Source organism: Lynx canadensis, chromosome A3, assembly GCF_007474595.2.
Source record: "Lynx canadensis isolate LIC74 chromosome A3, mLynCan4.pri.v2, whole genome shotgun sequence".
NCBI lineage: Eukaryota > Metazoa > Chordata > Mammalia > Carnivora > Felidae > Lynx > Lynx canadensis.
Window position 1 is genome coordinate 87,254,355 of NC_044305.1, and position 16,160 is coordinate 87,270,514.

Consider the following 16,160-nt stretch of genomic DNA (forward strand, 5'->3'; position numbering starts at 1 on the left):
CCTGAAGCAGCCTGCCGCCTCTGAGGCGCCACAAAAAACAGGCCCGACTTCCCTACGCCTTTTCTATCTCTTTATCTTTATTTTCCTTTCTCTTTCTCTGGATTTAGCTTTATAGTTTTTGATTCTCTATTTGGTCTTCTTTTCTACCCTTTCATTTTTCTCTTTTTATGGGATCAGTCTTCCCCCACCTTTTCCTTTTTTTCCAGGGTTATTTCAACAAACAAATCACAGCACACCTGGTTGAAGGCCCAAGCATTCTACCACTACAAGCAAGGAAGAGCTTTGTAGAGGACTGACCAGTGGGATAGAGCAACCAAAATGCAACAGCAAAGTGCATGCAATCTGCAGAGTAGCAAAAGGATCTCCACAGCTAGAGGGAGACAGCTTTGCAGGATCGAGGTCCAGGACACTTTCTGAAGTGCCAGGCCCTGGACACTGTATGACCCCTTTTTAATATCTTAGTACTCACAGGTGCAGGACATATAACAAGCTATTAAAACACGCAAAAGACAGAAACTTAACCAAAATGACAAAACAGAAGAATTTTCCCCAAAAGAAATTAAGGAAGAAATCACAGCCAGAGAATTGCTCAAAACAGATATAAACAATATATCTGAACAAGAATTTAGAATAACAGTCATAAGACTAATAGCTGGGCTTTAAAAAAAAGCATAGAAGACAGCAGAGAATCTCTTGATGCAGAGATAAAAGACCTAAGAACTAGTTACAATGAATTAAGAAATGCTATAAATGACATGCAAAATAAACTAGATACAGTGACAGCAAAGATGGAAGAAACAGAGGAGAATAGGTAAAATAGAAAATAAAATTATGGAAAATGGTGAAGCTGAAAAAAAAGAGGGAAATGATATTACTAGATCACGAGGGAAGAATTAGAGAGCTAAGTGATTCCATAAAATGAAACAATATCTGTATCATAGGAGTTCTAGAAGAAGAGTGAGGGGAAGGAAATAGTCATCCAAGTCCAAGAGGCACAGAGAACTCCCCTCAAAATCAACAAAAACAGGTCAACACCATGGCATATCACAGTTAAACTGGCAAAACACAAAGATAAAGAGAGAATTATGAAAGCAGCTAGGGACAAATGGTCCTTAACCTACAAGGGAAGACACATAAGGGTAGTGGCAGACCTGTCCACTGAAACTGGGCAGGCCAGAAAGGAGTGGCAGGAAATATTCAATGTGCTGAACAGGAAAATATGCAGCCAAGAATCCTTTATCCAGCAAGGTTGTCATTCAGAATAGAAGAAGAAGAGATAAAGGCTTTCCCAGATAAACAAAACCTAAAGGAGTTCATGACCACTAAACCAGCCCTGCAGGAGATCCTAAGGGGGACTCTGTGAGTGGAAAGCAGCAAAGACTACAAAGGACCAGAGATATCACCACAAACATGAAATCTACAGATAACACAATGGCACTAAATTCATATCTTTAATAATCACTCTGAATTTAAATGGACTAAATGCACCAAGAGACTCATTTTAGACCACAGGACACCTTCAGATTGAAAGTGAGGGGATGGAGAACCATCTATCATGCTACTGGAAGTCAAAAGAAAGCTGGAGTAGCCATACTTATATCAGGCAAACTAGATTTTAAAAGAAAGACTGTAACAAGAAATGAAGAAGGGCATTATATCATAATTAAGGGGTCTACCATCAAGAAGAGCTAACAACTGTAAATGTTTATACCCCCAATGTGAAGCACCCAAATATATAAATCAATCAATCACAAACATAAACAAACTTATTGATAATAATACCGTAATTGTGGGTGATTTTAATTTAATTTAATTTTTTAATATAATTTACTGTCAAATCGGTTTCCATACAACACCCAGTGTTCATCCCAACAAGTGCCCTCCTCAATGCCCATCACTGTGGGTGATTTTAATATTCCACTTACAACAATGGACAGATCATCTAATCAATAAGGAAACAATGGCTCTGAATGACACATTGGGCTAAATGGATATAACAGATATATGTAGAACTTTTCATCCTAAAGCAGCAGAATACACATTCTTCTCGAGTGAACATGGAACATTCTCCAAAACAGATCACATACTAGTCACAAAACAGCCCTCAACAAGTACAAAAAGATTGAGATCATACCATGCATATTTTCAGATCACAATGCTATGAAACTTGAAATCAACCACAAGAAAAAATTTGGAAAGCCCCCAAATACATGGAGGTTAAAGAACATTCTACTAAAGAATAAATGAGTTAACCAGGGAATTAAAAGAAGAAATTTAAAAATACATGGAAGCAGGAGTGCCTGGGTGGCTCAGTCGGTTAAGCATCCAACTTCAGCTCAGGTCATGATCTCACGGTCTGAGAGTTCCAGCCCCACGTCAGACTCCAGCTCAGAGCCTGGAGCCTGCTGCAGATTCTGATTCTCCCTCTCTCACTGCCCCTCCCCCTCTTGCATTCTGTCTCTCTCTCTCTTAAAAATAAATAAACATTAAAAAAAATTTTTTAAATACATGGAACAAATGAAAATGAAAACATCACAGTCCAAACCCTTTGGGATGCAGCAAAAACAGTCCTAAGAGGAAAATATATCGCAATTCAGGCCTATCTTAAGAAGCAAGAAAGGTCCCAAATACAAACCTAACCTTACACCTAAAGAAGCTAGAAAAGCAGCAGCAAATAAACCCCAAAGCCCGCAGAAGAAGGGAAATAATAAAGATTAAGGCAGAAATAAACAATATAGAATCCTAAAAAACAGTAGAACAGATCAATAAATCTAAGAGCTGTTTTTTTGAAAGAATAAACAAAATTAATAAACCCCTAGCCAGACTTCTCAAAAAGAAGAGGACCCAAATAGATAAAATCATGAATGAAAGAGGAGAAATCATAACCAACACCACAGAAATACAAACAATTATTAGAGAATGCTATGAAAAATTATATGCCAGCAAACTGGATAATCGGAAAGAAATGGACAAATCACCTGCACCTACCAAAACTCAAATGGGAAGAAATAGAAAATTTGAACAGACCCATAACCAAAGAAATTGAATCAGTTACCAAAAATCTCCCAATAAATAAGACTCCTGGGCCAGATGGCTTCCCAGGGGAATTCTACCAGACATTTAAAGCAGAGTTAATACCTATTTTTCTCAAACTGTTCCAAGAAATAGAAATGGAAGGAAAGCTTCCAGACTCATTCTATGAAGCCAGCTTTCCTTGACCCCCAAACCAAAGACCCCACTAAAAAGGAGAATTATAGGCCAATATCCCTGATGAATATGGATGTAAAAATTCTCAACAAGATACTAGCAAATCAAATTCAACAGTACATTAAAAGAATTATTCACCATGATCAAGTGGGATTCATTCCTGAGCTGCAGGGCTGGTTCAATATTTACAAATCAATCAATGTGATACATCACATTAACAGAAGAAAAGATAAAAACCATATGATCCTGTCAATAGATGCAGAAAAAACATTTGACAAAATACAGCATCCTTTCTTAATAAAAACCCTCAAGAAAGTCAGGATAGAAGGAACATACGTTAACATCATAAAAGCCACATATGAAAGGCCCACAGCTAATAGCATCCTCAATGGGGGAAAACTGAGAGCTTTCCCTCTGAGATCAGGAACATGACAGGGATGTCCACTCTCACCCCCTGTTGTTTAAAACAGTGTTGGAAGTCCTAGCCTCAGCAATCATATAATAAAATGAAATAAAAGTCATCCAAATTGGCAAGGAAGAAGTCAACTTTCACTTTTCGCAGATGACATGATACTCTACATGGAAAACCCAAAAGACTCCACCAAAAAACTGCTAGAGCTGATACATGAATTCAGTAAAATTACAGGATATAAAATCAATGTACAGAAATAGGTTGCATTTCTATACACCAATAATGAAGCAATAGAAAGAGAAGTCAAGGAATTGATCTCATTTACAATTGCACTAAAACCCACAAAATAGCTAGGAATAAACCTAACCAAAGAGGTAAAAGATCTGTACAGTGAAAACTATAGCACAAAGAAATGGAAAAATATTCCATGCTCATGGATTGAAAGAACAAATATTGCTAAAATGTTGATACTACCCAAAGCGATCTACACATTCAATGCAATCCCTATCAAAATAGCACCAGCATTCTTCACAGAGCTAGAACAAACAATCCTAAAATTTGTATGGAACCCCAAAAGACCCCAAATAGCCAAAGTAATGTTGAAAAAGAAAACCAAAGCTGGAAGCTCACAACCCCAGACTTTAACCTGTATACAAAGCTGTAATCATCAAGACAGTACGGTATTGGCACAAAAACAGATACATAGATCATTGGAATAGAATAGAGAACCCAGAAATGGACCCACAGATATATGGCCAACTGATCTTCGACAAAGCAAGAAAGAGTATCCAATGGAAAAAAAGACTCTCTTTAGCAAACGGTTCTGGGAGAACTGGACAGCAACATGCAGAAGAATAAAACTGGACCACTTTATTACACCATACACAAAAATAAATGCAAAATGGATGAAAGACCTAAATGTGAGACAGGAAACCATCAAAATCCTACAGGAGAAAACAAGCAGCAACCTCTTTGACCTTGGCCACAACAACTTCTTACTTGACATATCTCCAGAGGCAAGGGAAATAAAAGCAAAAATGAACTACTGGGACCTCAACAAGAAAAAAAGCTTCTGCACAGCAAAGGAAGCAATCAACAAAACTAAAAGGCAACTGATGGACTGGGAGAAGATATTTGCAAATGACATATCTGATAAAGGGTTAGTATTCAAAATCTATAAAGAACTTACCAAACTCAACACCCAAAAAACAAATAATCCAATGAAGAAATGGGCAAAACACATGAACAGATATTTTTCCCAAGAAGATATCCAGATGGCAAACAGATACAGGAAAAAATGCTCAACATCACATATCATCAGGGAAATACAAATCAAAACCACAATGAGATACTACCTCACACTGGTCAGAATGGCTAAAATTAACAACTCAGTAAACAACAGATGTTGTCGAGGATGTGGAGAAAAGGGAACCCTTGCATTGTTGGTGGGAATGCACACTGGTGCAACCACTCTGAAAAACAGAGTTCCTCAAAAAAATTAAAAATAGAACTATCCTACAACCCAGCATTTGCAATATTAGGAATTTATCCAAAGGATACAAAAATGCTGATTCAAAGAGGCACATGCACCCCAATGTTTATAGCAGCACTTTCAACAATAGCCAAATTATGGAAAGAGCCCAAATGTCCACCAACTGCTGAATGGATTAAGAAGATGTGGTGGTGGTGTGTGTGTGTGCGTGTGTGTGTGTGTATGAAGATGTGATATATATGTATATATATATATATACATATACATCACACACACACACACACATATATATATACACCATATCTTCTTAATCCATGTATAATACATACACACACACACACACACACACACACACACATACACACATACAATGGAAAACTACTCGGTGATGGAAAAGAATGAAATCTTGCCATTTGCAACAACGTGGATGGAACTGGAAGGCATTATGGTAAGCGAAATTAGTCAGAAAAAGACAGATATTATATGATTTTACTCATATGTGGAATTTGAGAAATTTAACAGATGAACATAGGGGAAGGAAGGAAAAGTAAGATAAAAACAGAGAGGAAGGTAAATCCTAAGAGGCTCTTAAATACAGAGAACAAACTGAAGGTTGATGGGGCGGTGGGGGTGGGTTAAATGGGTAATGGGCATTAAGGAGGGCACTTTTCAGGATGAGTACTAGGTGTCATATGTAAGAGATTAATCAGTGGGTTCTATTCTTGAGGCTAAGACTACACTGTATGTTAACTAACTTGAGAATAAAAAAAAATAATAATAATAATAAAACAAGGGAAATCTGAGAAACTATCACAACCAAGAGGAGCCTAAGAAGACAGGATGACTAAATGTAATGTGGGACCCTAAATGAAACCCTAGGATAGAGAAAGGACACTAGGGAAACATAGGACATCTGAATAAAATACGGACATTAGTTAGTAATAATGTATCAATATTGGTTCATTAATTGTGACAAAAGTACCATATTAATGTAAGATATTAATAATTGGGGAAATAGGCAGAAGTATTTGAGAGCTCTAGGTATTATCTTCACAATTTTTTCTGTAAAGCTGAAATTATTCTATTTTTAAAGTTGTTTAAAAAAAGATATCAGATAGTTAACGGGATCTCAGGAGAGCAAAGAGGCAGACTTTGGAAGGGAGACTGGCAGGAAGAATGCTCTGACAACATGGAGATACCTCGAAGGTACAGCAACACCAAACCCTGCCTGAACCCTGGACAAACAGCAGGACCAAATCTAAGATCTCTCCTGGCTGAATCTGCTCAGTGGGGCCCAGACCTCATACCTGTACCTCTCTTCAAGGAAGACTGCACATGCAATTCTACTGCTAACTTAGGAAGGTGGGACTAAAAACTGGAAGTTACCTAAACAGGAGGCTGCTCAGTGTGAAAGGATTACAAGCATGGCAAATGGAGAGGGAGAGAGAGAGAGAAAGAAGAAGAAGAAGAAGAAGAAGAAGAAGAAGAAGAAGAAGAAGAAGAAGGAGAAGGAGAGGAGGGGGAGGAGGGGGAGGGGGAGGAGGAGGAGGGGAAGGAGAGAAAGAAAGAAAGAAAGAAAGAAAGAAAAAAAGAAAAAAAAAAAGAAAGAAAGAAAGAAAGAAAGAAAGGAAGGGGGGAGGGAGGGGGGGAAGGAGAGAGAAAGGAAGGAAGGAAGGGAGGAAGGAAGGGAGGAAGGAAGGGAGGAAGGAAGATAGAAGGATAAGGGCACCTGGGTGGCTCAGTCAGTTAAGCGTCCAACTTCAGCTCAGATCATGATCTCACTGTTCATGGGTTTGAGTCCCACATTGGGCTCTGTGCTGACACCTCAGAGCCTAGAGCCTGCTTCGGATTCTGTGTCTCCCTTTCTCTCTGCCCCTCCCCCACTCACACTCTGTCTCTTTCAAAAATAAAATAAACATTTGTAAAAAAATTTAAAAGATAGAAGAATAGAATGGACAGACAGACCTATTTGGAGGAAGTATAAAAACAGAGAAATAAAATATTATAGTATGTACCTGTTGATAAGATCTAGATCAATCAGTAAAACTGACTCAAAAATTTTTTTCTCCTCTTCTTTTATATCCAAATACAAAAGTATATGTATTTCAAGAGTACTTTATTACAACATTGAGAGAGGGCATGTCCAGGATGCTAGCCTACTAGATGAGGGGAAAAAATTACCATAATAAAAAGAATATACAAGTTGGCTGTGACAAAGTTCTCCTCCATTCTTGGCTCCCAACTTTTTCCCAGTTAAGTGTCCAACTCTTGATTTCAGCTCACGGTTCGTGAGTTCAAGCCCCACAGAGCACTCTGTGCTGACAGTGCAGAGCCCGCTTGAGATCCTCTCTCTGCCCCTCCCCACCCTCTCTCTCAAAAATAAATAAACATGTTTTTAAAAAAAGAAATATTATGGTGTCTGTGACCTGAAGAGCTAGGTACTGATGATGCCCACCCCCCACCTGAGATAGGGACTAATGTACTACCGATGCCAGGATTTCCTGGGTGAGGTCCCACCACCAGCAGAAGGGCAGGTACCCGTGAAGTGACCTCACTGGAGAAGTGAGCCCAGCACGTGGGGAGAAGTGAGCCAAGATCACAAGACAAGGCAAAGCAGTAGCTGTCCCAGCTTCATGAGGTGGGGAGGCCATGGTAACACTATTCTGGCTGGTTACAAGATGAGGCACAGACTCCTCACTGACTCAGTCTCCTTCCATTTGGAAAAAAAGGCAAGGGGGTGGACATGGGCAAGTCTTGTCACAGGATCCACATGCACAGGACCCAGGAGGGTCAGGAGGGCTGGGCTGGATCTGAGGAACTTCAGCAGCCAGAGTTCTTGGGCTTTCACTCTGCTGCCCTCCCCTCTGCATCTCAGCTACTCTCTCCTCTGCACCTTTCTCTTTTCCCTGCCAGGTATACTTCCATGTGCTCTACCTTTCTGCCTTGTAGCTGCTGCTTATCCTTGTTTCTGCAGGTGCCCCATGATGGCCCCTATCAGCCCTTCTCTAACCCAGGGCCTTCCCGCTGGACTTCCCCGTTAGCTGCATCATCCCCTGGGTATTTCCACACCCAAGTTCTTTCCCAGAGAAGTGGTCAGATTGTCCTGCTCACCTCCTCACACCAGGACCAACCAGAGATCCCTGAGCAGCCTTGTTCTGTTCTCCTCCTGTTCATCCCAGTGGTGAGTGACTCAGTCATTTCAAGCTACTACAACAAGAATACTACAGACTAAGAGGTCTACACAAGGGAAACCTCTTTCTCACAGTTCTGGAGGCTGGAAAGTCCAAGATCAGGTTTCTGGCTATTCCGTTCCTGCAGAGAGCTCTCTTTCTGGTGTGCAGACTGTCATCTCACTGTATCCTCACCTGGCAGAGAGAGAAGCATGCTTTCATTTCTCTTTTTATAAGGGCACTAATCCCATCATGAGGGTGAAGCCCTCCTAAAGGCCCCACCTCCTAACACCATCACATTGGAGGTTAGAATTCCAACACATGAATTTTGAGGACATACAACCATTCGGTCTATAGCAGTGAGGGAGGGATCTCCTGCTCTAAATAGTGGATAAAGACCAAACGGATGACACCTAATACTGAGCAGTGGTTTATTAGTCATATACTCACAGTCTAGAGAGGAGGAGACCACATGCTATGCAGGGTCCCACAGGGGTTATGCCTGCAAGCACAGTGAACCAGCAAGGACTGTGGTAGGCAGGCATCACAGTAACAAGAACTTACAGGGGCCCTGATTCCTGCAGGACATGATTGTCTCATTGGAATAGTTTCCCAGGTTGGTGGGTGGGTTAGTGGAACCCATTAGGTTGAAAGTTGGGTGCAGTGCAGCTGGTCCAGTGGATAGAGGAACTAGCCAGGTAGGGGGACATATCTGGTGAGATCAGGGGAATGCATAGTTAGGCTCTGGGGCTCAAAGATGTCACAGCAGCACATGAAATTTTAGGCCTTATGCTACAAGCCTCTGAATCAGCTGGCCTGGTGACAAGTGCCACCTAGGGAGGAAGGCAGAGTGTGGGGCTGGGTCACATGCTACTCAACGCGGCAGCTCAGATATCAGGACGAACATGTCAGGTGGGAAAGCGAAATGTTCAAAAACACAATGGGATAGCTCCCTAGAAGCAGCTTGTATTCAATTTCTGTATCAGCTCATGCTATGACTAGAGGCCCGACATGGGGAAGAAATAAAATCCTCCCATAATTTGCTGCTTGTAATTACAAAGAGTAGGAACAACAAAATGTTTCTTAGTGAAATGTGGAAGAATTCTTTCATGCTTGCAGCAGCCACATTGGCTTGCCCATGTTCTCTGCCCTGAGATACTCCCTCAGACTTCAGCAGTCTCTGGAACTGGCCTGCAAATGCTCCTGCATGGACATGATCACTGACTGCCCATCCCTCATCCATTGCCTATTTTATTTTATTTCATTTTTTTTTTAAGTAGGCTTCACAACAAACACAAATCCCAATGAGGGGCTTGAACTCATGACCGTAGGATCAAGACCTGAGCTGAGATCAAGAGTCAGACGCTTAACAGACTGAGCCACACAGGCACCCCCCTTGTCATATTTTTTAAACGTCTATTTATTTTTGAGAAAGAGAAAGAGCATGAGCAGGGGAGGGGCGTAGAGAGAAAGAAACAGACAGACAGACAGACAGACAGACAGAGGATCTGAAGCAGGCTCCGGCTGACAGCACAGAACCCGATGTCGGGCTCGAACTCACAAACCGTGAGATCATGACTTGAACAGAAGTTGGACACTTAACCAACGGAGCCACCCAGGTGCCCTGCCATTGCCATATTTTAAAAATCCCATTTGCCCCATGTTACTTCAAGCTTCCTCCTAATGCCCCTGCCCTAAGCCTGACCCCTTTGCACCCAAAACACCACCTGCTGGTCACAGTCATTGAAGGAAAATGTCCTGTCCTCAGGACCCTACTGAGAGCCCTAATGAGGACCGAAGGAGAGGAGGACGCCCTACTGAGCCCACTCCTGTGCTCGCACCACCTCCTTCCTTCTCCTTCTCTGCTCCCCTCCTGGCAGTACAGTCCCTGCCTAGATCCCTGCCTCAGCCATTGGACCAGGGCACCGGGACCTGATACCCACAAACAGGGTCTTCGTGAAAGATGGGAAATAATGTCAACTTTACACCTTCAGGAGTAAAGTCAGGCAACAGACTGTCCACTGAGCTTCTGAGAGGAAAGACCACCAGGAGGGACATGATGCTGCAGACCTCACTCTCCTTCAGTTCAATAAAAACCAAGGGTAAGCATTGCTCATATTTGTGGCATTTCCGGAGCTGAATCTTCTCTACCCCTTGTCATTTTGGGGCCTCCAACTATCTCCTGGGGATACCCCAGAACTCCATGTCTGGCAGAGCAGATGGCCTTGCCGGCATATTCACCTGTACAGCTGGGAACAAAACATGCTCACAGAGGTAAAACATGCTTTACCCAGGCAGCATTTGACTCTGATGAAGTTTGCAGGTGAACTCTGTCCCTAAAGGGAAGAGAGGAAATGCAGATGAAAGAGGATGTGCAGGAGGTGAAACAGGGGGGCTGGGCAGAGGACTGTAGAAGACAGAGCTGGGCCTCGGAGTTTGCCGAGCAAAGGGGAGCAAGAAGGAGCGTGGATGCTGGTCCAGCTCTAACAGAGACTCATTGCCGTGTCAGCCCCCGCGCTGAACCAGTTGCCCCCATCTCAGAGAAGAAGGGGCTTAGACCTCAGGGGATGTGGATGGAGAGCAATGGGAACAGGGCCTAGACGGGGTCTCTAAGAGCCGAGCTCTTCCCACTGAGAACACGGCCCCCTAAGCAGACAAATGGGAATTCTGGGGGTCAATTGGAAAAGCCCTGAACATCGGTATCAGGAGAACCGCTTGGGTGGTCTGAAGCAACTTTCATGTGATAAAACTGAGGCCTCTCTGAAGGGAAAGGGAACCGCAAGTTTCTGATCACCTTCCTGAGGCAATCTGAACTTCTAAATCCTCTCCGCCCTCCTCTCCTTTTCCAAGATCTCCCTTCCACTCCAGCTGCCTCTATGGGGTCAGAGAATTCCCAGCCAAAGCAGATGAACTCCAGGATGCCTCTGGGACAATTTTGAAGCCAGAAAAGTGAAGGTGCAAAGTCATCCCGGAATATGGAAGAAACAAAGGCAGGTTCTCTAGTTCAACAAGCATCAGAGCTCAATGTGCAAGCTTGGGACCAGTCCCGTCATGGTTCTGATGGTATGTAGGGCCGTTTACAGATGAAAAGGAGCTTATTGTCACAGGAGGCATCATTCCATGACTGAAGCGAGGACATCTTTATATTGGCACAGTGTTCATTGTTCCCAAAATTATTGGGCTCACCTGGAATCCAGAACCTACCAAAGGAAAAAACAAAGAAAAACTTAGATCCAATGAAGAAATGAGTGACTTCAATCCCAGCTTTGGTCCTGAGTGATAGCATCACAAGTTTTTGTACCCATGCCTGAGAGGAAGGGGGCTGGTGAACTGTCAATCTCAAAGCCTGAAATCACTCTCCCAACTCAGAGCCAAGCCAGCCCACCACTCTCAAGGCCCTCCGCAAACCCACACTGCAAAGACTGAGACGTAGAACAGGGGATCTGCCGAGGATGGGTAGAAGGCCATGCCGCCAAACCCCAGATGGCACGGAGAGGCCATGGATTTGTCCCCAGTCCCACAGGAAATTGGTGGCAAAGGTGAGCTAGATCTCAGCTCAGTGTTCCTACCACCTGAGGACGGGGAAGAACCACAAACCCCGTAGTCACCCCGTCCTTCATGCCCTGGTCCTGGCCCAGGAAAGTCAGGCTGGGAAGGAGGCTCTGGGGCTTACCTTGCACTCTGGACCTTGTTAAATGGAGTATCGTCTACCCAGTACCAGTCCCCCTCACTCCCGGCTTTGGTCAGGCCGATCCAGTAGAAAAGTCCACCTGCCATCTTGTACAGAAACTCCTATAGGGAAGGAGAAGGAGTGAGGCACCTGCTACAATGTGCAAGTGGAACATCTGTCTCTCTGGGTGTTTTTGTTCTTGTTCTCTCTGTCCTCAGTGCCAGCCCCCACATACCACACACACTGACCTCTCTCAAGCCCCTTCCTATCCCTGCCCAGAGTCCATCTTCCAAAGTCTTTGTCTTTTCCCCGCAACTAACAGACTCAGGTCTCAAGGTGTTGGGCCTTTCCACTCCTCAGGAAGTAGGTTCTGGAGTACAAGAAAGACTCAGCTAAACCCCAGAGCAGGGACCCCAGGAGAAGGGCCCAGATACTAATAACTGAAATGCAGTGAGCGCTTAATATGTGCAAGGCACCGTGCATTTATATGCATCTAGTCAGCTGTTCTCTGAAGCAGGTACTATTATCATGTGTGCTTCATTGATCAATAGGCCCATCTAATGAAGTTAAATAACTACCCAGGCTCTGGGACCAGTTAGGAGCAGGGTCAGGGCTCTAGACCCCAGAGCACACACTCTTACCTGCTCTACTAGTTCACCTCCCAGATGAAAGGGGCTCGTTCAATATTTTGCTCACTAGGTAGGAGACTAAGTAGGGTTATGTAGTGTTATTAATGTTACTCACAAACGTTTTTGTTTTCTGGGCACCTAGAAAGATTGTACCTCCCTGCCCTCTCTGAAGCTGGGACCACTGCATCATTTGCTTTAGCCAATGAAATGTGAGCAAAAGTGATATCTGTGATTTCCAGGCAGATGCTTAAGAGCCAACATACGATTTGCCATGTTCTCCTTCCCTATTTCAGCAACTGTGGAACCATACACTGAGATGGAGTCTCCTTTGGCCTAGGTCCTTGAGTGACCACACAGGCAGAACCCCTTGCAGGCCCTTGTTGGACATGTAGTGCAACTGAGAAGTAATCCTTCATTGTTAGGTCACTGGTATTTGGGGATTACTGCACCATAATCTTGCCCATCCTTCCTGATATGGCTGTTAATACACCCCCTTCTTTGAGCTCATTGGAACAGAACTTACCTGTTCACTCTCCGAGGCCACTGAGGTCAGGTGTGAATCCCTGGACACACAGAACTGCTGGGCACTGTACCAGGTCTTTGGGACTTGAGAAAAGTAATAAAAGTTCCCCTTGAAGTACTTCCAGCCTTGAGAAACCATCTGCAGAATGTCATCTGGAGAACAAGGATGAAAGGTGAACACTGGGGTTCCTGTTTCCTCTGGGTGCTGCTGGGGGTGGTTCTCAAGTGGGATCCCAGAGACAGCAGCAAATGGGGCTGGGTTCTGGGGTCCTTGGGTCCTTGTGTAAGGGCTCAGGGACACTGTGTCACATGCTGAAAGTCTAGCTGAGAGTGGTAGAGTATCTGGGCTTAGATAGGGGAGAGTTAAAAATATTGATCAAGAATCGGTCCCTCCTCCTAAGAGGAAACAATTCTCTGTTGGCCATCACAAGTGGCTGAGCCCCCACACTCCAGGGATGGAACTTAATGGATTAATGGCTAGGTTTGGGCCAGGACAGAGAGACTCCCTAATGCCTTCATACTCTGTGCCTTAGTGTGAGAGCCCATGCTGGTCCCTGGTCCCTTTTCTCCTGAACAGCCCCTAAGTCCTCCAAGCCCACTGCTGAGCCCTTGTTTCTTAACTTTCCAACCATGTCTGCCCAGCTCCTCTTCCCCTTCCCTCCACACGTGCCAGCCCAATGGCCTCATGCCTGAAGCTGGCAAGGCTCCACAGGCCACTGGTCAGCTTACAACATTCTTTTCTGAATCACTTACTTTGCTGTTTGAGCACCTTGCTGATATTCTCCAAACTGGTCTGGAGTCCCTGGACCTTTGCATTTAAAGAACTGGCTTTATCCAAATTTCTTTTTAACTCTGGAATTTGGGCATTTAAGTCATTGACCGCCTCCCAACTTCTTGTTAACATCTGTATCTGTGCATTGGCTTCCTTCACACCAGTTTCCAACTTCCAGATCTGAGAACGCACATGATCCAGGCTGGCATTCACCTTCTGGACCTGAATGCCGGTTGCCTCCACGCCTCCTCTATTCCTCTTAATCTCAGAGCCCAGAGCGCTGATGTTGTCCACACGGCCTTTCAGCAACTGAGCATTGTTCTTTACATTTGATATTGTACGCATAAACCAGGGATCTGGATTTGAGAAAGTCAAGACGTCAGGCAAAGGGACTCCCAGGGACTCAGAGTGTTGTCAGGGTGATAAAAGGAAGGGAAAGTAAGGGATAAGCTTAAGCTACCCAAAGAGCTGTTGCTTACCCTCCATTCACTCATAATGTATTCATTCAACAAACATGTGATGGGCACCTAGCACTTGCTGGGAACTCTTGCAGATGCAGGTAATGCACAGATTGATAAAACACAGACCGTCTGTTGGAGGACCTCATAGGGAGGCAGAAGCAGGGATTAGTACCCAGTCCTAAACTTGCTTTGCATATTTGAGGCACATTTGGTAAAAGGATGCCCTCAGTTACTTCCTTGTTGCATCCCTGGGGGCTCCATCACTTGATTCCCAGTTCCTCCTTCCAGAGGCCCCTACAGTGGCATCCACTAGGGCAGCACCCTTCCCACATCTACCCACAGGCCCCCTGTGGCCATGATGGGGGCCAGGCGTGCAGTCTTCCAATCTGGAAGTGACTTCTCCAGAGAATATGGAAAGAGGGAATTATGAAACCATTTCTACCCTTCCCTTATCCCACCCACCATGACACTCTGCTCAGGCTACAGGCTCGGGTGGCAGATAGGACACCAAAAACAAACTAAGAGGAAACTCTGCTCAGAGGCTCCAAGTCTGAGACCAAATATGTCCCAAAGCCTTGAAGGGAGAAGACAGATGTTGCCTCCCCCTGCTTTCTGGAGACCTGGTGGGAGGAAGAAGGCTCTGCTAGCAGAGAACATGAGGGGCTAGGCAGAGCAGAAGAAGAGGAAAGATAAGTCACACAACCAGTGAACAAGTAGGAAGTCTCCCTTGACATGACCTCAGCAGGAATGGGAAGAAGAATGAAAAGAACATGAAGGGGTCCTGGTGAGAATGGTGAACCAGGAGATCTGTTGGCTCAGTGACAGACTCTCCACCTAGTCGGTTGGGGCTGAATGCAGTTGGAAGCCCTTCTTTTGTGGGGTCAAAAACCATTTTGCTCACTGTTAACAGCTGCCCACAAGATTCCACACAAAAAGAACACAGCTCGGGGGCGGAGTGGGGATGACACGGGATGAAGAAATGGGTGAATGTTTCCTGGGGACAAAGCAGCATATCCTTGAGCCCAAGCATGCAAGTGCTGATCTCAATCCGGAAAATCTCCCCGGGATTGGGAAGGAGAGAGCAGCAGCTCATCTTACTGGGAACAGGGGACCCAGAGACTGCCCCTGGAAAGAGGGGAAACGAGACAAATGGAAAAGCCAGAGGTGGGAGACACAACTGAACAGAGGGTCTGGATGTTGAGGGAGCCGGCTGACTGTGGAGAAAGACCAAGCTTGGATGACAGAATGTGAGGACTTACAGAGAACAGCCTGCAGCAGGATGGAAGCAGCCAGGCCCAGCGTCAGGATGATGACTGCAGCCCGGACTGTGAGAGATTTCCTCAGAACCAGAGATGGACCCGTCTTGGGAGGAGGCTCTGCCAGAAGAAGAAGAGAACATGTGTTGAAGGACCTGCCAACAGCAGAACGCAGGGCACCAAGCAGATTCTGAGCGGAGGCTGGTGCTTGCCTCGGGGCCAGAGAGAGATGTTCTGTTTATCTACACTGAAGTGCACATCCGAGACCTCGCTCTCAGCAGCCTTCATCCTGCACACTTGCACCTGCAGCACAGGTACATTCAGCTGGCTGTCTCCCCAAGGGCATTTTATCTAGAAAAAATGGGAAGTGAGTCCCACAGGAGGTCGTCATGTCACCCCAAAGTTCCCCATTCTTGGCTTAGACACCTTGCCTGGCCTCAGCCACAGCTCAGTCATCTCCGCAAAGGTCTGAGCTCTCAAGAAGAGGCCACGTGTCTTCTTCTCCCAGGGGCCTGTTGCATGGACACTTTAACCATATTGTCCCAACGCTGCTCTATTTCTCTTAGAAG

The 16,160-nt window shown here is 44.7% G+C and overlaps 1 protein-coding gene across 1 annotated transcript; it reads right to left on the reverse strand.

Moving 5' to 3' along the window:
* Positions 1 to 10,803: 10,803 nt before the first annotated feature.
* On the reverse strand, positions 10,804 to 15,879 carry CD207 (CD207 molecule). Its single transcript, XM_030309037.1, has 6 exons — positions 15,804 to 15,879; positions 15,595 to 15,711; positions 13,856 to 14,230; positions 13,104 to 13,255; positions 11,955 to 12,073; positions 10,804 to 11,481 (listed from the first exon to the last, which is right to left on the reverse strand). Exons 1-6 carry the CDS (start codon positions 15,877 to 15,879, stop codon positions 11,331 to 11,333), a joined length of 990 nt encoding a protein of 329 aa, XP_030164897.1. The 3' UTR covers positions 10,804 to 11,330.
* Between the last annotated feature and the right edge of the window lie 281 nt (positions 15,880 to 16,160).